This window comes from Triticum dicoccoides, chromosome 6B (genome assembly GCF_002162155.2).
Source record: "Triticum dicoccoides isolate Atlit2015 ecotype Zavitan chromosome 6B, WEW_v2.0, whole genome shotgun sequence".
Taxonomy (NCBI): Eukaryota; Viridiplantae; Streptophyta; class Magnoliopsida; order Poales; family Poaceae; genus Triticum; species Triticum dicoccoides.
Genome location: NC_041391.1, coordinates 708,471,285 through 708,497,663, shown reverse-complemented (window position 1 = coordinate 708,497,663; position 26,379 = coordinate 708,471,285). Strand labels below are relative to the sequence as shown.

The following is a 26,379-nucleotide window of genomic DNA, read 5'->3' as shown; positions in this document are numbered from 1 at the left end:
CCGGACATGTTCCATCCACTCGGCCGATTCAAACGGACGAAAAACGGATAAACACCTCGTCGTGTTGGAGTTGCCCTAATGACAGAAAAGACCACTAGGAAATATACTAGATCCTTGCATCACAGGAAACTGCACTAGATCCTCTCATCCAAAATGTACTACGAAAAATTGTCAGACTCTCTCTCTCTCTCAATCTGATTGCTACACATAAGTAACCAATTCACAGCACGCTCTACAGTTTGTGCCTAAAGCTCTAGAGAGTAGAGACACGCATGTACATGCACAGCTAGTGTAGGTCCAGAAACTAGGTATAAGACTAATCTAACCTCCTCCTCTTGGCTGCCTCGGCGGCAACCTCGTCACAGGCCCGCTTCACCGCCTCAAACCTGCTCTTCCAGCCCTCCGACTCATCGGTCCTCTCCTCCAAAGGCCGCTTGAGCGCCACCGCCTCGTCGTCCCTCTTGGCCAATGACGCCTTGAGGGAATGCACCTGGCTCCACAGCCAATCACAGAGAAACTTCCGTTCAACCTTGACACGATCAAGCTCAGCCACCGCCTCCTCCTTTAACTTGTCGGCCTTGATAAGTTCAGCACGCAGCTTGTCCACCTCCTGCTCAATCACAAGCAAAACACAGCATTACAACAACTAACAAAGGAAAGACTCAATCGAGGCAGTAACTGTAACTCGCTCCGTTTGGGTGTGTGTATACAAGTGTAGGTCTAACAACAACCATCGACTTTTGTTGTAATGCGAGGTGGTCTTGTAAACCAAAATGGAGGGTAGCAAGCAAGCTATATATGGATCCATGTTACCTCAACCATGGACTCGCAATACTGTGAGAGGGTCCAACGAGTAGTATCCCGTAACAGAGGAAACTTATCATCAAGATATGGGAATAGCACATCTGCAAACATCTGCAATTGATCCAACACAACATCTCACGACAGATACACACACACAAAAAAAATCTGATATAATACTGCAAGCAATGTAGATAAATAGATAGATAGATACATAGAGGAGGGCAGGCAGGAAAACCAATTCATACTTGAATTGCAATTAGCAGGTTATATGAATCTGTCGCTGGTTACCTTTTGAAGGTAAGGATACAAACCATCAAGGCAAACCCCTGCTACAACACCAAGCGATAAAACAGCAGCTTCTCGCTCCTTCCAGGACTCGTCATCTGTCCGACCCAAAGTTTCCTGCGAAATTGCAGCAATTGATGTACGCTTTAGAAACAGGTGCATCACTAAATAATGTACCAAGCACCAACGATGACAGGAAGTCCCATGAACACACATGGGCCAAATAAGCCAATTGTACCACAGGCAGGGTTGATTCACAGTTAGGATTTTACACCTTTGAATAACAGCGCAACTTTAGGTAAGAGTTTTAAGTTATCTGTGTCACTCACTATCAGCAGCCAACATCAAGACAAATCATAACTGACACACTTAAGCCACTGTCCTGAATCGTTTCTAAGGAGCCTGGTCTATTCTACTTCTATGTAGATCCAAGCCCCATAGTAATTATTGTGGCCCCAAAGTGTTCAGCTTGCTGCCACACTTGAGTTAGGCAAGTTTGACTTCCTCAAGGCCCTGCTTGAATTACCTGAATTGAAGGCATTAAAGTAGGAAGAATGTCCTCCCCAAAACCATTAGAAAGGACATCCAACACAGCAGCACTACATCTCCGCAAGTTTGCAGCATTCACACCATAATCATCATCCTGTCCATATGGCCATTAAGGTTTTGCAGCTTTAAATTAAGTAGGCAAAAGGTAATTAGGCTGCTTAAAAACAAATAATGTTTCACAATAACCAGTAGCTGAGCCATGAAGGATATAAAGAAATTTACCACACCTCAGCATCAGCCAGTGATTCATCATCATCATCATCATCATCATCATGATCAGTAAATGACTCGTTATCATCATCTATATCCTGTTACAGAATCATCTATATCTTATTTCAAGCAACAAGGGCATAAGTCATAAAGATGTACAACTTATAATGATGGCTACAGTAACTGTAAACTTACTGCCACTCTCCATTATTTGAGACTGTTAATCTAATGTTACAGCAAGGTAAATTACCACACGCATGCTAAACAAAACAACAAAACAACCATTGCATTGTTCTTAACATGATATTGTAAATACTGCAAAAAATAACTAACTTATATGCCTTTCACGGTGGTAAGAGTCTTGGGATCGGAGGGCATGGCCATGGCCTGGATGTGCCTGAGGGCCTATTAAGATCCTCTGGGCAGTCGTCTTGCCAGTGTTGAGGACGGAGGAGGAAGAGAATAGCTTGGGGGAAAGACTTAACTTGATTGATTGCTTGGGTTTTGCCGTACAGACCTCCTCTCCTTATATTATGGAGTGTCCAACTTATGTTTCTCTTTCTAATGGAAACCTATCCTATTCCTACTACAGATTGATATCTTTCCATCAGGAACCAATCCTGCATGGAAGTACCTACGGCCGCTGCTCCTACCTGGCCGTAGTCTATCCTGCTACGGGATGGGGCTTACACCAGCTATAGTGGATACCCCATGTGACACACGGTACAAAATTACAGGACTTTGTTCGATCCATTACAACACTATACTTACTGACCAACGAACACAAGATTACACTTACACATGGATAGGGCCAACCATCTAATCTAGCAGCTGTCATCGAAAACATATAATTACAGACTACGCATGGATAGAGCCAACCATTTAACCTAGCAGCTATCACTGAAACATATAATTACAGAAAAAATAACCAACCTGGTCCCTGTCCGGAAAGGGTTCGTCTTCCTGAAAACACATAATATTTATCAGAGCATGCCACTATCACACAATAACCAGCAGACAGATGCAGGATATAAAGAAATTTATCATACCTCAGCATCAGTAAGTGATTCGTCATCGTCAGTGCAGACCATGTTTGACACCAAAGTCTAGGAAATAAATACAAAGGGAAGATGTTAAAACTGTAACAGGCCAAAGATTAAGCAGCATTAGCTTAGAGAAGGCAAAGTAATATACTGGTATTAAGCGTGGCAAGAACTCCCGTAGTCCTTCAGTAAGTCCGCAATTACAATACGCTAACCTGAAAAAGTTTACTTATAGTTAGTCCTCTAATAATTAAACACAACCAGTTAGCAATATCACCAGTTGCTCATAGTTTATTTAGAACTTGAAGGGTGTCAACCGAATAAAATGCAAGAAGAGTTAGAAATGAGTACCAATCAGACGTAACAAATTAAGTGCGAAGTTCGAAATTGACATGTTGAATTTACCATGTTGATAGAATGCATACCAGAATTTACAAGCCTCTAGAGCAACCTCATCGTCCGAATCTTTACTAGCTTTCAGGATCATTTCAGTGATATTTTTCAAATGTGGCTGCAGTTTTGCTATTCATTGTCAGATCCAGCATAATCAACTAAGTTATCTGCTTGCCTTCAATGAGTATCAATGAGCATGATACATTACCTCCATAACGTCTCGCCATGTTTCAATGAGCTGAACCGAGGCCGAGCAAACCTATCAAAGAAACAGGGAGGACAATCAAGACAAATATGCAATTGAACAACTGAACTATATGGCGAGGAGTACCCATGCACCCTCATTATTACCACTTGTCGACAAGTAAGCCAGGTACAGATCTCTATGGCATAATAGGAATCTACTGAGTTATGCAATAGTTGCATTTATAACATTTAAACCCTTATACCAACCAGCACAAGTCTACAAGATTACAAAGAAAAAGTGCATGGGTGCATCGTGCATGTGTAAATCATGAAAATGAAATACCATTTTCCGGACATTCGCTGAAGGATCCTTCACAAGGACGGATAAGCCCTGCAGGTACTGGCCTATGGAGACATACGGCTCCTGCATATAAATCGACCAAATCGAAATGGTTAGACAAAAAAAAAGCGGGATTAGATGGACAGGGAGGGATTCATACCAATGGCATCACCAGGATATACTGGTTGATACAGCCCAGTGATAGTTTTCTAAGACTCGCATGTGGGGACTGGAAAAACTGAAAAAGCAATTGTATTGGCTGTGTTAGACAAAAATCCTGTAGACATGTCAAACTAGAGCATACAAACATCTGCACCACAGAGGCATGCTTGGTTGAAATACACAGGCAGCAAATTCACCATTTACAGGGTGAGCAAGTTAAAAGTGCACTCCCTCTAGTTTATTAGTTGATAGCTACAAATGGAACACAAACCTGCAGCATTCGTGGCATGAATACATCAATTGGTGGTTTGGGCAAACCAGGTACATCAACATCTAGCTGTTCAGGAACATCTTCACATATCTGTCATCGCAAGCAAAAGCAAGTTTCTGAGCACGCTAATTGTTGTTCAGACGTAAACAGATAGTACGATTTACATTGCTAGTGGGACTTCCCTGGATGTGGACATTTGAAAAAGTCAATTCTCTTTTCTAGATGCACATTGTTTGACAAAGTGAACATGTAGATTTTAAGCCACGGTATATCTTGTTCTGTGCTTCACAAAAAAAGGGCAATGTTTTTGGGTATGAAAACAATTATAAGTGCACAATGCATTTCCGACTTCCCTCGAGCTACATCCATAGCAACTATAAGTGGTAGTTTTCTATGCACAGAACTACGGACTAGAATTCAAGCTCAAATATAGGAGTGATGCATAGTACCTTGTAGAGAACATCAATAGCACCTTCCATCTGATCCAGATTGTCACTGTACAAACACTGTTCTAGAGCCTGAAACAACTCGAACCATCCAGCGAATTGAAAAATTTGAAAAAGCACACTGATAACTGTTCCAACCGCGGACCTAATTGCCCTGTCAGTCGCCCCTATACATGGCAACAACTCCGATTTGATGTATTGCTGAGACGAAGGAGGAATTGAAACGGAATCGGCTATCACATTGTTTTTCAATAGAAGACCGGCAGCTTGCCGCACTTCAAAACAGCATCCCTGATATATGCAGAAAAGGGATAAAATGTCATTCAGAAGTCAAAACTACAGTATGTTGCGACTAAGTGGATATGTGATCCATTAGCGAGTGCCATGCGCATCGACTCAGTTTCTAGGTGTTGTTTTTTCCGAAACCACAATCACATGATTCACAACTGTAATTGATTTGGTGGTCCATCCATCATAAATTAGAGCATTCCACAATGAACTAATTTATTTGTATGATTCCACTACGATGGATGAATCATAGTTGAGAAATCCACAATCACATGATTATTCTCAACTATGATTCGTTCCACTATGACTGTACGGCATCACATGATTCACAACTGTTATTGATTCGCATGAAGTTACTGCACTGGCAGGTTGTATCGGCTCGAAAGTCGAAACCCATGTGAGCATCCGCGGGCGGCCTGAACTAAATCCGCGAGCATTCGAGAAGGGGCGATTTGGGAATCGAAATGCGGGGCCATCGTCTCCAAGGAGAGGAGGGAGGGTTTCTGTCACCTGTCCGCGGGCGAGGAGGAAGACGAGGTAGTTGTTGAGGTCGGGGTAGTGGAGCTGCTGCCAGCTGCGGGCCTGGTCGGGGTTGGGGGAGACGTGCGCCTCCAGGACCGCGCAGATCCCGCGCAGCACGCCCTCCTGCGGCTGCCACGCCGACGCTAGCCTGGAGCTGCGCCGAGGGCGGAGCTGCGGCGGCAGCGGGACGAGCACACGGCGGCGACGCTCAGGGGAGCTGGCCCAGCCTGCCAAGAGCTCGCGGCAGAAGCGGCGGCGCTGCTCGGGAGGCGCGCGGCAGAAGCGGCGGCGCTCCTCGAGAGACATGGCCAATGAGCGGACAAGGGCAGCGTGTTTGTTTCGTGGGGAAGATGGGGAATGGGAATTGAGGGGTGAGAAGTTTAAGCCTGTGTTTTGTTGAGCTGAAGATTGTGCAATTTTTATTTTTTATTAGGGAAAGATTGTGAAAAAATTGATGTGAAAAAGCCGGAGGCTGTTTGGTTAAAGCAATTAAAGCATTTACGGCCGCGCACTTCAAACCCATCTCAAACGAGTCCGGGCGGGATTTGTTAAGTCCGGCTCTAGATGCTCTTAGTAGGTAGCAAAAATAAGCCATGACAAATTGGGCCATTGCTGGCCAATCCATTCATACATAAACTTGAAAATGGCGTAGAGAGTAGCAATATGCAACAAGTACTAATGATGCAATATGCAACAAGTACTAATGATAGTGTAATAATAAATGACAATCTATGGCTATTAATCATCAAATCACACAAAAAGGGAAAACATATGGATGAACAAAGAGAAAAATATTTGGCTTGATGATTTTTCGTTAGTTAGATTTGAACACTGTAATAGGAAGGCAAATAAAGTAGCTCATGAAGTTGCTAGAGTAGCCAAATTTTCCGAGACAAGGGATTGGTTTGAGGAACCTATGAACGATATTGTAAAAAAAATTATAGACGATGTAACCATTATTACTAATAAATAAAGAGGATTTTTTATTTCAGAAAAATACAAAGAGAAAATTTTGGAAGAGGATGGATGGGGATGATGAGTGAGGAGGGAGGAGGGCCAGTTCACCGGTGCCGGCACACACGCTCAGCCACTCGATGGCATAGCATCCAGGGTAGTCTTTCCCTTGTCAGTGGAAGGCGTATTCTCTGTTTCTGCTTCCGACGCCATCGTAACAGCGCTATCAATTAAAAAAAAGACATAACAGTATATAGAAAGGTTGAAGATGACAAAGAAGTAGATTTATTACGAACAAAACAATTAATATTGGAGAACTATATTTTTAGGGGAACAAGAACTACTTATTGAAACCGTATACAGCTTACCATACACAGTAGGCTTTACATGGAGATACAAACACACTTTAATAAGAAGTTGCAATCAGTTTTCACAGGAATGGTTTCATTTGTTATTCTAAAAGTATTTGTATATTCAATACAATATTTATCAATTAAGAAATGTATTATAATTTAAAATAGTACACACATTTGTAAATATTTAATTTTAGAATTATTATTTTAATTATACAAAAAATATGAATGATTGTAAGCACATTTGTATAGTTTAATGTTCATATAAATAAAAATATTCTTAATTTAAAATTTAAACTACAATTATTTGTGTGTTAGATGTAATTAAATGTTTGTATTAATAGTTTAATATTTGTGAATATAAAACTTTACAAATATTTGTATTACTCTAAACTATAAACATTTATATATATATATATATATATATATATATATATATATAATACTACTTATAAGACATGAATATTTGGATGTTATTTTTATTACCGAGATCATAATGTACATACTATCTACTTCCAATACGGACTATATACGTAGCAAAATGAGTGAATCTGCACTTAAAATGTGTCTATACTATGTAGTTTCTATTGAAATCTCTAGAAAAACTTATATTTAAGAAAGGAGGGAACACAAATTTCTGAAAAAATAAATGTGCCAAATGGGCTGCACAGACAATAGTCCATTTCATCTGACTGGCCCACCTGTTTGCACGGAAATTGGATATAGGCAGTAGTCACCAAATTGAAGCATCAATTATCAGCGGCCTTTGTGGTTTATGCGTCTATGAAAATCTATGAAACCAGAGTCCTAGCTCGTGTCAGGTGCCCTCGGACACTCGTATGCCGCAGCTACTTCCTTCACATAATCAGGCACAATACTGTCGGTAGTTAACTAAGAACTGCATTTTCCCATATCAGCGAAGCAACAATATTTTCTTACATCCACGTCTTTGGGCAGGACACACGCCATTCACCTTCAGCGATCTGCGCTTGGCAGCAGCCGTCATGACGCGCTCTCTCGGCAAACCTGCCCTGCACATACAGCGGTGTATTCAGGGCGCCCGCTTCCGAGCGCGGCACACTCGAGCGCGCGCGCCGCACTCTCTTCTCTCCGCCTCCTACGCCCCGCTCACGCCGGCGCTGGCGAACTGCACCCATGGACGCACGCACCGGCACCCCGCTGACCCCATCCTATAGCCGCGACCCCTCCATCGCCGCCGCCGCCGCCGCAAATCCTAGCGCGGGGGGCGTTGGCCTCGCCTTCGCCGGAGCTCCTCCGACCATCGGCCTCGCGCGCATCCTCTTCATGCCGCCGCGGATGACCTGGGCGGCGGGTGGCGTCGCGCCGCCGGTGGCCCGAGCCGCCGCCCCCTCCTCGAAGCTCCCCAATGCGGCGCGGCTAAAGAAGGGCAAGACATCGGCGAAGAAGAACAAGGCAGCGGACGGCTCCGGCACCTCGAAGGCGAGGAGGAAGAAGCTTGCAGGGCGTGCGACGGGCGCGGCAGCTACCGAAGCGCCGGCGAGTTCACTCGTTGAGCCAGCGGCCGACGCGCACAACATGTTCGACGAAATGCCTCCAAGGTAGAAATTATTTCCAACTTCTCTTTTCTTGTTACTTTTTCAATGCATTCATATAGATAGCTTATTTGCATTGTTCAAAAAACTTTGTAGTCTCAACGATGATGCATTTCAACTATGGGTGTTGGCTCCAACAATTCGCATTGGTCTCAAACCAATGACATGCATTTCGAAGACCATGAGTTCGAGGTGGACGAGAGGGTGAGGGCATTGTCGTCGCGCCGAAAGGAAGAGCGGGCAATTACACCAACGCTGATGACATCTTACTATGCAATACTTGGTTGCAAGTGTCGAGGGATCCATCCGTTGGAGGTGATCAAAGTAGAGATGCTTATTGGGGCGGATGAAAGAACACTTTGATGTTCACAACGTGAGTGGAATTAACCGCTCCGAGAGATCACTTTGGTCCCGATGGTCGACAATCAACTCGGATTGTCAAAGGTGGGCTGCCTGTCAAAAGGCGGTTGACAAGTTGAACCCAAGTGGCACAAATGAGGATGATAGAGTAAGTGGCATTTCATACATGTTCATCATACTTGTTGTTGGTGTTCGAAGTGCTAACTTGCTTCGTTTTCATGTAGTACAACATTGCACAAAACTTGTTCAAAGAAGAGGAGAGGAAAACCAAGAAGGGGAAGATCAAGAAAGGAAGGGTCTTTACCTTGCCTCATTGCTATAACGTGTTAAAGGATGATGAGAAATGGAAGAAGCGTGAAGATTTGGATGATTTGCATTTGAGCAACAAACACAAGCGAACAATTGAGTTGAATGATGATGAGGATGATGAGGATGATGCATCGAGTGATGACAACAAGAGAAGCCCCACACCCAACTCGGTTTCATACTCGAAGCCAAAACGACCGGATGGGTGCAAGAAAGACAAACAGAAAAGAAGAAGAGGAAAGGAGATGATGAGCTCAAAAATGCTATGGAAGCTATTGTGAAGGCAAGAAAAGAAGCCAACGAGGTGAGGAAAATGGCAAGGAACCAAGATGCCGCGGCTGAGCAGAGGAGGTTGGCGGCCGAGGAGAGGAGGGTGGCGGCCGAGGAGAGGAAGGTGGCTTTGGAGGAGAGGAAGGTGAGCAATGAGGAGCGAACTAGATTGTTGGAATGGGAGAAGCACTTGTTCTTGTTGGACACATCTAACCTCAATGAGGCGCAAAAGGAGTATGTCAATCTTGCCCGTGAAGAAGTCTTGATACAAAAAAGAGCCATGATTCGTGCAATGGGTGGCGGTGGCCTTGGCGTTATGGGTGGCGGTGGCCTTGGCGCCATGGGTGGCATGGGTGGCTTCGGAGGTACCATGGGCGTTTTAGGTGCCATGGGAGGCATGGGTGGCTTTGGAGTACCCCCGACGCTATGGCCGCCATGGGAGGCATGAGTTTTGCTTCTCTCATGGGAGGCATGGGTGCACCTCTGGCCGCCATGAGCGGACTGTCTTTCGATGTGCCTCCTCACACACATTCCCATGAAGATGCCGTTGAAGATCTTGCCAACACCATTGGAGCTTCATGTGATGCGGTGCGCGATGAGGAGAGGGAGGAAGATTCATCTTTGGAGGCGGAAGAATCGTCTTCCGAAGATGAGGACGAAGACTAGGACGAGGATTGATGTGTCTTTCGTTTGTGTCTTGAACTTGGTTTGCATTTTGAACTTGGTTGGATGAACTTGTGGGCATGATTTTGAACTTGTGGGCACGAACTTTTATTCATCAACTTGTTTGTGAAATTTTATATGTCATGTTCATTGCATTTTGAATGTTTCAAATTCATTTTGTGTCCAAAATGCCATATATGCAATGCCCTGGCGAGTCACGCGCGCTGCATTTTTTGCGCGGCTGTTGGAGCCAGCGCTGGCGGCCGCGCAAAACCAGGCGAACGGCGCGCGGCGCGAAGCGCGACTGTTGGAGATACTCTGAGCCGTGAGCGCATTCACCGTTCCGTGGTCCAGCGCGCCATTGAACTTGGCGTCGGTGCTCCTCCACAACCATGCTACCTCTGGCGCGACAAGTGTCTTCCGGGGGACGAAAGCGGACCCGCGGAGCGCACAACCTCAGAGCTCCTCCCCACGCTTGCGAAACATTGAATCCACGCAGCCCAGCCTTATCGATTGTCAGTACCATTTGCACGAGACGTCTAAACTGACCCGGGCAGATATAGCGCTCCACATCCAGCACGGCCGTTCGGCAATTAGATCATGCTGCCACAGTGCCACATAGGAACCCCGAACGCCGTCGTAGGCGATGGAGGAGCCAGAAGCAGAGACAACGTCAGTCTTGCAGCGAGCCCCCTGCGCCGGAGAGGAGAGGGCGCGAGCGAAAGAGCCTTGCCGGCGCAATCCACCTCGCTGCCCGTGCTCCGGCCAAGATCGCCAAGATCGCCCTGGAAGAAATGAACTATTTCTGGATGGCTGGGTTCCCGGCTCTGATCTAGGCGGTGCGTGGCATGTGGACTCTAGAGAAGGCGACGCTGGCCGGCGTAGGAGAGGGAGAGGAGCAGCACACGCCCATGTTACCGCAGTAGCCGAACACCTCGCACTGGTCCGCCACCGCCGACCATTGCTCGGTCGCCGTGCTCCTGCCAACGAAGTTGCCGTCCGAGTCAAGGCGCGCGAAGCGCAGCATGTCGCCACTCTCGCCGTAGTTGCTGCTGTAGGCAACGATAACGGGGTCGGAGAGCGTGGCATCGATGAGGGAGACGATGTGTTGGTCTGCATCTTGATTCTTAAGCTTCGGGGAGCTGACCGTCTTGTTGGCGGTGAAGGAAATCTTAATTAAAGCAGTGATACAATCAATTCCAGTTTATGCTATGGCCGTTTTTAAGATACCAAAGACGTTATGTAAAGAGATACATGATGCAATGTCCGCTTTGTGGTGGGGAGATTCGGATGATAAAAAAATAATGCATTGGTTTGCATGGTGGAGGATGGTCATACCCAAGAAGCTAGGTGGAATGGATTTTTGGGATCTTTACTCTTTCAACCTTGCCATGCTTGCCAAACAATCATGGAGAATTCTGAACAACCCAAATTCCCTCCATTCACAAGTGATGAGATCCAAATACTTTCCCAATGGGAATTTTCTCAAAGCAGGACCAAAGAGAGGTTCATCCTTCACTTGGCAGAGTATAGACCAAAGAGAGGTTCATCCGTCACTTGGCAGAGTATACTAGCAGGATTACAAACATTTCGTCGAGGGCATATATGGAGAGTAGGCACGGGAACAAAAATAAATATATGGGAAGACCATTGGATGCCAAATTCTCATAATAGAAAGATTCAGACTAGAAGAGGAAATATACTTCTGCGAACAGTGGATGAACTGATCAACCCGGACACCAGAGCTTGGGATGAGGAGATGATAAAAGATGTGTTTTTTCTAGTGGATGTTGAAAATATTCCGAGGATTCCCTTGAGCGAGTTTTTAACAGAAGATTTTGTAGCATGGAATATGACAAGGACGAGCTTATTTCTGTCCGGTCTGCGTATTATACAGAATGGGATCATCAGTTTGGAGCTCGAGTGCGAAGAGAGGATGGACAGGGATCGTCCATGGTGAACCCAGTATGGGATATTGTTTGGAAGCTGAAGATCCCAAATAAAATCAAAATATTCATATGGAAAGCATTGCATGGTACTGTCACGCGCTATGGGGTTCTCGCCTCGCGACACATTCCGGTTTCTGGCCAGTGCCCTATTTGTTCTTCAAGCTTGGAAGACAAACAACATCAACTCTTCACATGCACTCGGTCTCGCCAGGTGTGGCGGGCATTAGGGTTGGATGATATCATTAAACATGCAGTGCCCTCTGACCACTTCGGATCTGTTATTTTGGAAGGGTTGCTATGCAGTCAGGTGAAGAAATCACCGGTTCTCGGTGGGCTCGGACTTCAGGAATCAATTGCCGTGGCTTGTTGGTATATCTGGTACCAACGTCAAGAAATGGTGAAAGGAGAACAGGTGTCTGCCCCAACACGCACAACATTTGCAATCTAGGCACTTACGTCAAATTTCAATGCGGCATCGGTAACAAGTGTTCCACATGAAATCATGTGGACTAAACCTAACCCAGGATCGTATAAACAAAACATAGATGCGGCGCTTTTCATGATGATGGCACGGGAGCTGTGGGGGTTGTCTTACGCAACAATTTCGGTGAAGCGACTGCGGGTGCTGCTGAACCTATATACCATGTGTTGGATGCTGGATCGGCGGAGTCTTTAGCCATGCTCAAAGGATTTGAGCTACTGGAAAGACTAGGATATATTCGGGAGTGATGGTGGAATCAGACTGTTTGGACTTGATTAATGCATGCACTGGAGTCATTGAATTATTTGGTCCCTCCTCAGCTATACTGGCGGAAATTTTCACAAAGGCACAACACATTGCTGGAATCTCCTTTCAGCATTGCAAGCGGGATGCAAATTTAGCTGCGCAAAACTTAGCAAAACATTTGTACGAGTCGAAGTCTTATTTTTTGGGATGATGTCCCTCCTAATTTCTTACTTACATTTTTTATTCATGATGTAATTTTGTTGGCTTCGAAATAAAATGCGCCGAATAGGCATTCCCCCTAAAAAACAAAAAAACAAATTGACCATTGTTTTACTCACTATCTCGTGCTCGTTCCTTTTTTACGTTACTGTTCTCACTTTAGTTACTTCTTTCTTACCACACGTCCAGGTCCACGGCTATGGACTACAGTGGTAAAAGTAAAACACTCATAAATATGAGTTAGAAAAAAAAGAAAAAAAAGAGTGATCGGCTCCACACGGGTGAAAACCGAGGCTCTGCAAAAATCCTCATCTACCCCAAGCTGGTGGCCTGTAGGTTTTTTCTTTTCTCTCTCTCGCAATGCGACTAGAAAAGGCCTTCTTCATTTCGCAAAAAAAAAAGAAAAAAGAAAAAGCCTTCTTCACTTCGATCTCCGTCGGCGAGTTCATGAATTTACCTCGGCTTTGCCTGCCACTCTGGCGGCCGGTGACGGGAGAGTATTCTCTTGGTGCCTCGGCTTAGATAGGTAGGGTTTTGATTCTCGCAAGGGCGGCGCTTCTTCTTCGAGTCAGTCTTCCGGACTCCGATCCTCCTCAACGAACGGATTAGACGGAACTCCGACGTAGATTCCTGCCAGCTCTTCGGAGTGGCGAGGTTAGGGTTTCTCATCGTGCATATGCAACGGGAAGACTTGATGTCAGGTTCTTCAGATCGATTCAAGGATTCAATGGAGACAACTGCGGCTCCTGAACGCCGGTTTTTAGGGGCATGTGCACAAAGACTTCCCGGTTGTTATCGACAAGATCGGAGTAGGTCTGGTATGGGTGGCGCGTCAACGGCTCATTCGGGCGGCAGCAATGGTTGTTCGGTGACTCTTTATAATAAATCTGATATTTTTGAAAGGAAACCCGAGGCTCTGCCAAGTTTGTCCCACGACCGCTGCTGCTCTGTCCCGGTGGGTGATCGGTAGATACACCTGGCGTCATGGGCGGATCTGGGCCCCAGGCAGCCAAGGCAATGGCCTGGGGCGTGACAAATTTCCCACCCTATATATCTAGAGAGAAAAAAAGTGGCCTGGGGCGCAGCCCACTTCATACCCCTGTTGCTGGGTCATTGGCCAGCCCAATAACAAAAAAGTGAACGAAAACAAGAAAGACAAAAGGGCCTGTTGTGCTGCTGGTTGGTAGCGTACCAGAAAAGGAAGATCTTTTGACGTAGCGTACGTAGCCCGTGTTAGGCTAGTTGATGAAGAGATTTATCTTGCTAGCCACTGTTTTGAAATCCCAATTTTTCTTGCTAGTTTACTTTTGCGGTGAATTTCTCCTGCTAGTTGCCACTGTTTGATGCTTGGTTGAGAAAAGATCTTTAATTCTTAATGCTTTTCCCTTTTCATATTGTATTCCTTAGTTTTGTAGTTCTGCAGGGAACATAAATGCGGAATCCGGTTTAGTAATTCACATTGTGCATTTGTTATTAAACCCGCTAAGTTAAAAAAATAGCCTGAATGCACCGATTTGCAATTCAAAATTTATACTTTTTTGGGAAATGTTTCGATCTATTCATCTTCAATCATGTCAATAAAACGAACACCAGATATAATAAAAACAACATCCAGGTTCATAGACTACCTAGCAACGACTACAAGCACAGAAGCGAGCCGAAGACGCGTCGCCGTCATCGCCCCCTGCTTGACTTTTATATGCTTTGAAACTGAATTTTTCAGGGAGGCAGGGAGGGGGGGCGTTATTTTTTGACCCTTAGGGTGTGTTCGGTAGTTCACCAGCACTGCAAAATCCTCAACTCCGTCGCCCGGTTCCAGCAGCCAGCTTCCCACGAAAACTCCAGGATCGAGCGATCTGTTCGGCGCTGCAGCTTCTCGTTGCCAGCGATGGACGAGGTAAAAAGGCCAGAAAGTGCCTGCTTGGCCCGTTTTGGCAGCCCATGTTTGTGTGTGGCCTATAGGCATACGTGGGCTAGTGATGATTTAGATTTTTTTCCCTTCATGTGTGTACCGGGCCTGTAAAGGAATGCTTGGCCTGTTCGTTGGGGATTTTTTTTCTGTTCCAAATTTTGCCTGTACAGAAGCAGTTCAGGATGCCTGTATGCTGGTACTTGTGATTTTCTCTTTGGCTGTAGCGGTTTTGGTAGTAACAGAGAGCATGTTAAGAGAGGAATATCTCATATTTTGAGCATAGAATGATTATGTAAATTTGAAAACACATATGAAAATGTATATCATGGCATAAGCATCAAGTTTCACACATGTTTTATAGAACAAAAGCCTCTCATTGTGCATAAGCTTGCAAATCAAAAGGGGCAAATACATGTCTCTAAGATCAACAAAGCTTCACCTCATAGTTTTGCATAAGTTTGCAAATCAAAAGGCCACGTACATGTGTCAAACATCAACGATATCTCACCAACTTAGAGCAATGGCTGTAGCTAGTTCTTGCCTAAACACATCCATGTCTTCACCATTTTCCGCTGTAGTTGATGTATCCGATGCGTGTGAAGGAACAACAAATTTCTTGTATCATTCCGGAATTGTTGGCACATAGTCCGGGTCCCTGTCACATCGAACAAAGTGAATATCTTCTTCATCATGGAAGCGAACATAGTTGTGCAAAGTCATAGTAGCAGCAACAATCATCTTTTGTGTTTCGATGGAGTAGCTTGGCATCTTTAGAAGAATCTGCCATTTCATCTTCCACACTCCAAAGGCTCTCTCTATGCAATTGCGTTTGGACGAGTGGAGCCTATTGAACTTTTCTTTAGGAGTATTGGGTGGAACACCTTTATGAAAGTCAGGCACATGATATCTTTCACCTTTGTACGGTGCGAGATATCCCTTTCTATTAGGATAGCCAGCATCCACAAGGTAGTACTTGTCTACGAAAAATAAAGAGAAGAATGAATGTTAGAATTGGCATACATGAAATGAGTTCTAACATTCTGAGTCATGGGGGAAGGGGGCCTTGTCCGCATGCTCACCCTTTGGAGGATGGGGGAAGGTGGCCTTGTCCGCATGCATTGCATGAAATAGCACACTTGTGTCATGCATAGAACCAGGTTGTCCAATTGAAGCATAAGTGAAATGCATATCAAAGTCACATATTGCCATCACATTCTGAGTGACTGCGCCTGTCCTTCCAATATATCTAATTTGCTTGTCTTCTGGAATTGAAGCTCTAATGTGAGTCCCATCTATTGCACCAATGCAGTCTTTCATGTGTGGATATGCTCGTTTATCACCAAGGATCCTTTGATGCACAATGTGAAAATTGGGGTCTTTCGGCTTGAGGTAGTGACAAGACATCCTGACCACACAATGCAGTACCTCATGGAACTTGCGGTGGATAGTGTCAGGTGAATGTTTGAAACGGTTTTGGGTCCTTCTATTTGATTCACAACCCCCCAAGGTCCACAAGAACATAGCAAGAGACTCGTAGCTGCTAACAAATGGAGAATAACCGAGCCCATAGTCCTTCACCAACAAGTCATGAAGCTCAAAGAAAACTCTTGTCTTCATTCTGAACATTGTAAAGGACTCCCTTGGTGTTCCAATAGTCTCTTGCAACCATCCAAATCCTGTCAAGATAGATTTCCTAGGCTCATTCTTCATGATCCAACTACTGCAATACTTTCCAACTATTTTTGTTGCTCCTTCACAAATGACCGACATATGCTCGGAATGAAGACAAATCAATTTTTTCTTCAATTCATATTGGTTGTCATCATCACTATCATCATCACATGACATCTGCACATACAGAATCATACATTTATTAGATACCAACTAGCATGCAGATAGTGCATACACAAAATGGTACCCAGAACAAGTGCAAGTACCCAGAACATCCTAAAAGTGCAAGTACCCAGAACATCCTAAAAGTGCAAGTACCCAGAACATGCAATTACCAATAATTCATCCAAATAGAAAATGGTGGTTCAACATTACATAAATATCATCCAGATAGTGCATACATAAAATGGTTCAATAGTGCATAAACAAAAGACATGAGAAACCATCTAGTGGAACCAACTATTTCCCATACGTCATGGCAAACTTCCTACGAAGCCAATCTTTTCGTGCGGCAACACCCATGTGTAGAAACATCTCTCTTTCCTCTCTTTTGATGAACAACTCAGTCGCTATGTCGTGTTCATCACTACCCTCTAAAATACCAAGAGCAAGCACTTCATTCATGGTACTGGCAACAGAAGTGGCATCATCATTCTTTATGAATGATTGAACGGTTTCTTGGGACTCCTTAGCAATGATTTTAATCTGTGTAATCTCATCTTGCATCACTTGTGCAGTCCTAGGTTTCTTGTGCTTGTCATCAATGGTTTTTCCAAGCCTCTTTTTCGTTGATGGCACGAAAGGAGAAGGTGGCATACTAGGAGAAGGTGGCATAGCAGGAGAAGGTGGCACTTGGGGATCTTCTAGCAAATCAACATCTGTGATGGCTTCAATATCAATGGTATCTGGTATTGCTGCACTAGAGGAGGGAGGTATGCCTATAGAAGGATTCCAATGGTCTGTGCCATCACTGGTGATGTCCTCAAACATAATGCTCAAGTTTTCTTCATTGCGTAGTCCACGCTTTTGGAACTTGCCGCAGCCTTTAAGGTCCTATAATACATTGCAAACAAATATTAGTAATAACAAAAGTTATACGACTTTATTAAAAATAAATGCAATCCAGAAACATGACAACTCACAATTTTTGCTTTCTTCCACCACTCCTTATCTTGTTTGACAGTGTTGAGAACAAAGTCCCATCCCCCTCCGGTCTCCTTTAGCTCGAGCTTCTTGAATAAAGTGTAATCTGCTTTGAGCTTGTCCCATTTGTTTTTCATTTGGTTGCTCGTGTAGTCCAATCCGGTTCTCACTTTGAATTGCAATGCCACTTCCTCGAATGCACTAGGGGTTAAGATTTTGTTTGGCCTATTTCCAGCCCGCACTTGCGTAACCATCAAGTTGGTAACGATCCTAGTGTTCTCTTCATCCCACTCGGCAGTCATGCTCGAAGACATGCTCTGAACTTGACTATAAAAAATATGTGAGTGCTTAACTATAAAAAACATGTACAAGTGTTACTGCTGTCATTAATTATGTACTAGCAAAATTCTATTGTTGTACTGGACATGTACTGAACATACATAGCAACAAAATGCAGCACTATCCATGAGCATGTACCGAACATGCAGCAGCAGAGAATGTAGAAAACATTTACATTTTTTTCTGTCCCCTTCCTATAATCTACAGGCAACACATCACCCACAAAAAATTACCAAAGCACATCACTAAATCCTACAACTAATCACCATGTACATCACAAATTCCACCATGAGCATGTATAGGGAGAGGTGGTCGGGCATGAAATCACCTTCCAGAATTGGGATGAGGTGCACGGGGAGGCGGAGGAGCTCGATTGACGGCAGAGAAGCTCGTCACTGACGGACAGTGCTCGAATCGCGGCGGCGGATCTGGTCGCCGATGGTGGCGAAACAGGGTGGGCAGGGGCGAGGAAGCTCGTCGCTGATGGCGGCGGACCTGGTCGGCGAGGGTGGCGAAAGAGGGCGAGCAGGGCGGGGAAGGGTGGGTCACGGCATGGACTAGGGGCGGGGGAGAGCGTGTCCCTGATGCGTGCGGGGCTGGATCGATCACTTTGCGCCATCGCCTGAGGCTTGCGGCGGCTAGGGTTGGGGAGGGGGAAGAGGAGTCACGGGACAGGCCGGGCTCGAGCGTGTCCCTGATGCGTGGGGGGCTGGATCGATCACTTGCGGTGGCAGAGGCCCGTAATTTCTATCCAAATCCCGCTTCGCTATTTTCTTGGAGCCAGGTATTTCCAACTCCGTCGCTCCGTCGTTTTTACACACAGATTTGAGCCAGCTTCTCAGTCCAAAATCCAGGAGTAGACCCGTTCGGCTGGACTCTGCGGCTGGAAACGTGGATTTGAGAAGCCAGGCAACTACCGAACACGCCCTTAGTTTCTCGTCCTCCGCCACTGCCTGGCGTATGGTATGGTACTCGAAGCTCTGCTCCGTCCGGCCTGGCATGGGCGCGGACCACCTGCGCCTGGTCCACCCAAGCCGTGGCCACGCCTCCCTCTTCTCTCTCTCTCTCCTGCGAGAGGAGAGGAGAGACTGCGGCGGTGCTGTTCCGTCCCATCGAGCTTTAAAGCTGTCGTCTCGTACTCATCTGCCACTGTACTACTACTGTATAGTATCATTCAATTATTGGCCTTCAAGTGGCCTGCCGAAGATGCGTTCCAAGAGGCAACGCTCTCTCTCTCTCGCTCTCTCTCAATCAGAAGAAGAAAACATCTTCCAAGAGGCAGACAGGCGGAGACCGGAGTCAACCTTCTCTCTTTCGAAGGAAAGAAGAACCAACTGCTGAAAGCTGGATCCCGTGAACTGAAGCTAGGAGAGAGCAAGCTCCGTCAAGTTCGTCATCTCTAGGTTAGCTCTTCAAGCCAGATCTTGCTAGCTAGCTAGCTTCAGTTGGCATCTCGGGATGCGGCAGCATGATTATGCGTTTATTATAGAGGTGATTCCTTTTTTTACCTCCTCTTTTCGGATCAAGCGATCTTGTGGTGAGCAGATCTGGCTTCAAACGTAGATCTAGCTCCTGGAGTCCTGGAAGAACTGTTCACCAACTTGGTAGCTAGCAACCAGCATCTTAGCTTAATTACCAATTTCGGGATAAGAAAAACTTGTAGTAGTATTTAAGCAATGCAAGTTGAGCGGCTGACGCAAAAATACTTCTTCAAGCCAGATCTTGCTAGCTAGCAACGAGCATCTTAGCTGTATTCCCAATTTCGGGATAAGAAAAACTGTCTTTAGCTATGCAAGTTAGCGGCTGACGCAAAAATTAATTGTTTAGTTACAACCGGCGATGTAACTATGCTACATTTTCCCGGGAAAAAAGCTATCCTAGCTTCGCTAAGCTGCGAAGCTATAAGCCGACCATCATTCAGTCTAGCTACTCTGTTTTCACCTTCATACGCACAAAACTAACTGAGAAAGCGTACGTCTCAGGTACCACCACACACAACCATGGAGGCGGCTCTGGTGAGTGTAGCGACGGGAGCCTTGAAACCCGTCCTGGAGAAGCTAGAGGCTCTGGTGGGCGATAAGTACAAGAGGTTCAAGGGTGCGCGTGACGATATCAAGTCACTCACGCGTGAACTCACTGCCATGGAAGCATTTCTTCTCAAGATGTCAGAGCAAGAGGACCCTGATGTGCAGGATAAGGTGTGGATGAATGAGGTGCGGGAGCTCTCTTATGACATGGAGGACTCCATCGATGACTTCATGCAAAGTGTGGGCAGCCAAGATTCAAAGCCAGATGGTTTCTTGGAAAAGATGAAGAACTCGTTGGGGAAGATGAAGGCTCGTCGTCGCATTGGAAATGAGATCCATGATCTGAAGAAACAGATCACAGAGGTGGCAGAGAGGAATGAAAGGTACAAGGCTCGTGAGGTATTCTCCAAGGCCAAGAATACAACCGTTGACCCTAGAGCTCTTGCTATCTTTCAGCATGCCTCCGAGCTTGTTGGAATTAATGAACCCAAGGCTGAGATAATTAAATTGTTGACACAAGGTGCGTCAACACAAGAGAAAATGAACTTGGTGTCCATTGTTGGATCTGGAGGAATGGGAAAGACAACTCTTGCAAACCAAGTGTATCAAGATCTCAAAGGGAAATTTCAATGCCGAGCCTTCTTATCCGTTTCAAGGAATCCAGACATGATGAATATCCTAAGGACTATTCTTAGTGAAGTTAGTGGCCAACGTTACGCTGACACCGAAGCAGGAAGTATACAACAACTCATCATTAAGATCACTGATTTCCTAGTAGACAAAAGGTACAATTTTTATTTTGACTTCTCATCCTTAAGTATATAGTTAATAAATTTATTTAGATATTTCACATCAAAACCATCTTGTATTTTTTATATAATAAAAATAGTTTCGTCCAGTTTTATGGCCATTTTGTATTTCATCAGGTGGTACAAGAAGCAATGGTCAAATGTCTGTTGTCAAGTTCATGTTGATGCCAAGTAAATAAAAATGAGAGAGTACCAAAAACCACACATCTTACAAACGTTCACCCATGATTTATGTCCTTTTTGTTTACCTTTTGGTCTCATAGCATCTTTAGGACATAGCTACTCCTATCATTGAGCATCCGACGTAGCCTTAGAGCAACTATAATAGGGGGCTTATAGTCCACTTACACGATAATATTGTCTATATGCATGAGAGTGGGCTCTCCTGCAAGAGCCTACCTCTACATGTGTTCCAAGGCAAATATAACACTAATAATCAATCTCATCATATGTACTATGAGCAAGGATAATAATAGAGCCAATTGTTGGCTATATTTCATTAGCATGTCATCTGTGGTTAGTCTAATAACCCACAAATATAATAGTTAGCTATAAACACATATTACCCCATAAATATCTATCCTACCACACTCCAAAAGTCTTTTGGATCTCGTGCTGCAGTTGGCTATAAATCTACAAGGATTGGTGTTGATACCAGCTGCAGCCACTTTGAACATGTTTATAGTTTTATGTATTTGCCTATCTTGTTGCACACAATTTATATCGTTACCACACTAATATCAACCATGCATCTGCATGCAGGTATTTTGTTGTTCTTGACGATATATGGGACGTGGATACATGGCATGTTTTTGAGCTTGCACTTCCCGTGGCTAGTTCTGGCAGTATCATAATCACCACTACTCGTATAAATGATGTTGCTAAATCATGTCGTTCAACACCATTCAGTGGAGTTATTTATTGCATAAGGCCTCTTGATATGGTGGACTCTAGGCAATTATTTTACACAAGATTATTCAACTCGGAAGAAAAATGCCCATCATACCTTAAAAAGGTTTCTGAACATATTTTGAAAAAATGTGCTGGGTTGCCTCTGGCAATCATTGCTATATCTGGTTTGTTAGCTAATACTGAAAGGACAGAGGGTCCATGGAAACAAGTTGAAGATTCGATTGGTCGAGCACTTGAAAGAAATCCCAGTGTTGAAGGAATGATGAAGATATTGTCACTTAGTTACTTTGAACTGCCTGCTCATCTAAAATCTTGTCTCTTATGTTTGAGTATATTCCCTGAAGATTCTATTATTAAGAAGAAGGTTTTGATACATAGATGGATTACTGAAAGAATAATTCATACAGAAGCCGGATATAGTACAACACATGAGCTTGGTGAAAGGTGTTTTAATGAGCTTATCAATAGGAGTTTGATCCAACCCGCGATGACAGACAAATTTGATAGGGTCAAGAGTTGTCGACTTCATGACACAATTCTTGATTTCATCATATCCAAATCCATCGAAGAAAACTTTGTTACTTTGGTAGGTGTTCCTAGTTTAACTGTTGGCACACAAGGCAAAGTTCGTCGGCTGTCCCTACAAGCCGGCAAGCAAAAAGAATTGATAGTGCCAAAAGGCATGGTGTTGTCTCATGTCCGATCACTTGATGCGTTTGGAGAATCTGTGAAAATCCCTTCTATTGATAACTTCAGGCATTTGCGTTTTCTGGACTTTGAATATTGCGACCAACTGGAGAACCATCATCTTGAAAATATAGGGATGTTGTTTCAGCTGAGGTACCTGAGCCTCCTAGGGGCGAAGAAAGTAAGCAAGCTTCCAGAACAAATCGGGCTCCTATTGTGCTTACAGATACTGAATTTAAGATTCACCTCTGTTTGTGAGTTACCAGCATCTATTGTCAATCTCAAGAGACTGGTGCACCTATTGGTAACCCAGAATGTTACACTTCCTTGTGGAATTTCTAAGCTACAAGCACTAGAGAAATTGAGGCTTGTCACTGTCTATAGCCAGTCATTTAACTTCCTGCGAGAATTTGAGCAGCTGCAGAGTCTGAAGGTATTGGCCCTTGATTTTGAGGATTATAATTCTGCTAACCGAGTGAACGCTGAAAATGTGTCCAAGAAAGCTATTATTGTCGCTTCCCTTAAAAACCTAGGGAACCTTCTCTCTCTAACTGTTTGGGACGGCCCTGAATTTGTAAGGGAGTCTTTATGCCCTATGCCACTTAGCCTCCAGAAGCTGAAAGTCTTGCGTTCTAGTGTTCTTCATGTTCCAAATTGGGTGGGCTCCCTTGTCAACCTTCAGGAGTTACGCCTTGATCTGGTCGGAGTTGAGCAGAAAGATTTCTATATCCTTGGAGGCTTGCCTGTTCTGCGTTCTCTGACTCTGAGAATTGATGACAGTGAAATTAGAAATACCACATTAACAGAAGAGCCTGAAGTTACAAGGGTCATAGTCTGTGGTGAAGTTGGATTCCCATGTTTGAGGATATTTAGTTATGATAGTCAGTATGCTGTGATGAATTTGACCTTTGCGGCTGGAGCCATGCCCAAGGTAGATGACCTCCAGATAGAATTTGACCAAGAAGAAACTGAGTTTCTCGATACCAGCGGTGATTTTGATCTCGGAATAGAAAATCTCCCCAGCCTCCTCAAAATCAGATGTGTAGTACACGGATATGTGGATAGCAGCAGAGTTGAGACTGCCATTCGGGAAGCAGCCAACGCACATCCGAACCGCCCTACTCTAGACTTGGTCTGATAATGCGTTGCCGGAATCGAGGTACTAACTTTTCCTCCCATGAAAGAGCATGTACATTAATCCACAAGATGTATGTATCTCTCTCATTGCCTCACATGATCATTCTTCGTCTGTCTTTTTCAGCAATTAGACTGCAACTCCAAAGGTTCATAATCACTGGATTTCTGAGATCGAAACATTCATCATTCACTGGATTCAACTCCCTGCTGGTACGTATATGTATTAGCCAAACCTATATCTTTATTTTGGTTGTCATTTATACTCCCAGCATCCCGAGCTAGAGAACTGCGTTCTGCACCCTGCTTCAGATGGAGATACTATATTAGCAAATACTCTAGCATAATGCGAGGTGCCTGCAGTTTTCTAATCTAATGCGCGCCAAGGAAAGATGACAGGCAAGTAACTGTGTTGTACTCCCTCCGTTCCTAAATATTTGTCTTTTTAGAGATTTCAAATGGACTACAACATACGGATGTATATAGACATATTTTAAAGTGTAGATTCACTCATTTTGCTCCGTATGTAGTCACTTGTTGAAATATCTAAAAAGACAAATATTTAGGAACGGAGGGAGTAGATGACTCAACTTTGTACTAAGTTGGTACAAAGTTGAGTCATTTATTTTGGAATGGAGGGAGTACAAGTGTACACACATTTGTTTGTTCCTGAATTATTTGCATGCGTTTCCTGAAAGTAAAGATGGCCAAACTCAGCTCAACTGAACTTTGCATAAATAAATCCTCCTCTATGCATGTGTGTTTGGCCAGTCTAAACTCTCAACTGGAAACATGTCATTCTTCAGGGCCGAGAGCAGAAGATGTCGTCGATGCTGTCGTGTCGTGGGAGAACACCAAGCACAAGGGAGCACTTGACGTGAAGCTCGGAACACAAGAGGGCTCGTCTCTGAATCTGAATCTTGCCTGGTTGCCTTCCTGGCGGACCATTTGCAAAATTCAGATTCAGAGTATCACGTCAGGATATGTTCATGCTATAGTTTTTATTGAACTAAAGACCTGACGAGCTCTTATTATTTTTCTCAACGATTTGGATGATGTTAACATATTCTTACGGTCTTATGCAGTTATCAGTGTTAAAGTTTGATGGACTCACAGACGCGGCGGTAGACCGGCGAAGGGAGATGGAGAGGAAGCTGCCGATGGTGAAGGCGTAGGGGGAGAGCAAGAAGAGCAAGGCCGACAACAGGTGGCCCAAACTCAACTGAATTTAACTGAACTTTGCACAACAGAGTTATCCTCTCTGCAAATGCAAAGCATGTTTGGCCAGTCTTAACTTGATAATTGTTGTGTGTGCCAAGCAGAAGATGCCATGATCCTGTCGTGTCGCGGGGGAACACCAAGAACGTAGACGGCCGTTGAGGAGGAGCTACGAACACCAAGAACCTAGACGGCGGTGTGGTGGGAGAAGACCTAGAACCATGACGGTTGTTGAGGAAATCTCGGAACACGAGAGGTATTGACTCTGAATCTGAACCTTGCCTTCCTGGCCGGCCCTTTATGAGTTGCAAAATTCAGATTCAGAGTAACACGTCAGGATATGCTCATGCTCACCTCTTGTATGACAAATCACCAAAGGTTTCATGGTAATTGGTGAAAGGTGAAAATTGCACACACACATGAGAACAAACATGTTGCTTCAGGTAGCATGCATCTGAACGACGGTCGATGGTGAGACATGAGATTCAGGACCATGGTCTAGTCGAACCCAAGCTCGGTGCCGTACGATGTAGCATTGCTTCCTTGGGAATATGTACCATGTTAGCATTCGAAATTCAGAGATTATGTTAATTACTTGTCATAGCGCCTTGGGTTGGCACACAGTCCTAAGCTACTGTAGCATGGACCCAAGCCTCAGATTCAAAAAATTATTATTCTATTTAACCTTGTCGGTAATGCTCATCTTGCATGTTGTTTTATAATATTTCCTTTATATCAAATTGCACAATCTCTCTACATTGATATTTAACCTGCTGACTATATTTTAATGCTCAAATGGTTGATGATTTCCTTTTTTTTATGTATGCTAGGGATATTCATGCTGTCAACACATTTTTTTTCCTATAAGCGTATCCAACACAAAGAAGAAAAAAAAGATAAAAAACATCTTTTCTTTAAAATTGGTGAACATTTGAATAAAAAAAATGTGTCAATGCAAAAAAAAAAAGATTTTTGGTACAGAAGATGCATCTCGGGAAAGAGCTTCCCTAGTTACAAAAAATATAATGATCAGCTCAAAGTTATTCATCAAATTTTCTTGTCTGAACCAACAAGCAATACATGCAAATTCATGTATGTTTTTTGTACATATGTTTTGTTATATTTGTTTTCAGACAACCCAAGTGTGGGGCCACTCTAGGGGTGCATAACGAGGCACATTAAAAAGTTGCCATGGTATCCATGAACTAGTAGTATTTTATTCCCTAACGAGTCTTCACATGCAATAGATTTTGTAGAGATGGCCATGTTTAGCTATTGTTGATGATTCCCGCCGTACTTTGTAAAGGGTAAGTGGCACATATTCCAAAAAATGTTGTCTAAGATGGACGGTACTGAGTGTAGGTGCGATCAAACCATGGTGCTGACCAACATTTTCGGTCCATGGTCGGCTCAATGTACACCGCAAGCCATGTTGCTCCAGGTCAGGTGTGCCGAAACATGACTTACAAAGAAACCATAACTAACGTCACTGTACAACTGAGTCAGACTATCTCTCAAAAAAAAAAAACTGAGTCAGGCTACACATGCACAACCCTCTTATTACATGGCCAAGACCACCTCGTCTCTAGCTGTCTGTCTTACATAGTGAACCGACGAAAAGTGATTTTAGCCAGTGTGGCTTCCGGCCCACTA

At 44.3% G+C, this 26,379-nt stretch overlaps 4 protein-coding genes across 5 annotated transcripts; 1 reads left to right on the top strand and 3 right to left on the bottom strand.

Moving 5' to 3' along the window:
- Positions 1-119: 119 nt before the first annotated feature.
- On the bottom strand, positions 120-5,829 carry LOC119325382 (transportin-1-like). Its single transcript, XM_037599135.1, has 15 exons — positions 5,488-5,829; positions 4,693-4,980; positions 4,244-4,333; positions 3,971-4,048; positions 3,814-3,894; positions 3,493-3,543; positions 3,317-3,402; positions 3,043-3,106; positions 2,898-2,954; positions 2,782-2,811; positions 1,866-1,946; positions 1,616-1,732; positions 1,093-1,206; positions 814-915; positions 120-610 (listed from the first exon to the last, which is right to left on the bottom strand). The coding sequence occupies exons 1-15, from the start codon at positions 5,803-5,805 to the stop codon at positions 317-319; spliced, it is 1,851 nt and encodes a 616-aa protein (XP_037455032.1). The 5' UTR covers positions 5,806-5,829; the 3' UTR covers positions 120-316.
- Positions 5,830-15,097: 9,268 nt separating this feature from the next.
- LOC119325656 lies at positions 15,098-16,730 on the bottom strand. Its single transcript, XM_037599374.1, has 2 exons — positions 15,866-16,730; positions 15,098-15,763 (listed from the first exon to the last, which is right to left on the bottom strand). The coding sequence occupies exons 1-2, from the start codon at positions 16,650-16,652 to the stop codon at positions 15,408-15,410; spliced, it is 1,143 nt and encodes a 380-aa protein (XP_037455271.1). The 5' UTR covers positions 16,653-16,730; the 3' UTR covers positions 15,098-15,407.
- A 58-nt stretch (positions 16,731-16,788) lies between these two features.
- On the bottom strand, positions 16,789-18,603 carry LOC119325655 (L10-interacting MYB domain-containing protein-like). The gene is made up of 3 exons (XM_037599373.1): positions 18,268-18,603; positions 17,600-17,917; positions 16,789-17,510 (listed from the first exon to the last, which is right to left on the bottom strand). The coding sequence occupies exons 1-3, from the start codon at positions 18,556-18,558 to the stop codon at positions 16,917-16,919; spliced, it is 1,203 nt and encodes a 400-aa protein (XP_037455270.1). The 5' UTR covers positions 18,559-18,603; the 3' UTR covers positions 16,789-16,916.
- Positions 18,604-19,101: 498 nt separating this feature from the next.
- LOC119324996 (disease resistance protein RGA5-like) lies at positions 19,102-25,446 on the top strand. Of its 2 annotated transcripts, XM_037598757.1 has the most exons (7): positions 19,102-19,342; positions 19,922-20,751; positions 21,538-23,533; positions 23,636-23,721; positions 24,315-24,483; positions 24,594-24,715; positions 24,831-25,446. In XM_037598757.1, exons 2-3 carry the CDS (start codon positions 19,940-19,942, stop codon positions 23,510-23,512), a joined length of 2,787 nt encoding a protein of 928 aa, XP_037454654.1. In that variant the 5' UTR covers positions 19,102-19,342; positions 19,922-19,939; the 3' UTR covers positions 23,513-23,533; positions 23,636-23,721; positions 24,315-24,483; positions 24,594-24,715; positions 24,831-25,446. The 2 variants fall into 2 exon arrangements, with proteins under 2 accessions (XP_037454654.1, XP_037454653.1); XM_037598756.1 differs by having other exon boundaries at positions 24,315-24,715.
- Positions 25,447-26,379: the final 933 nt, after the last annotated feature.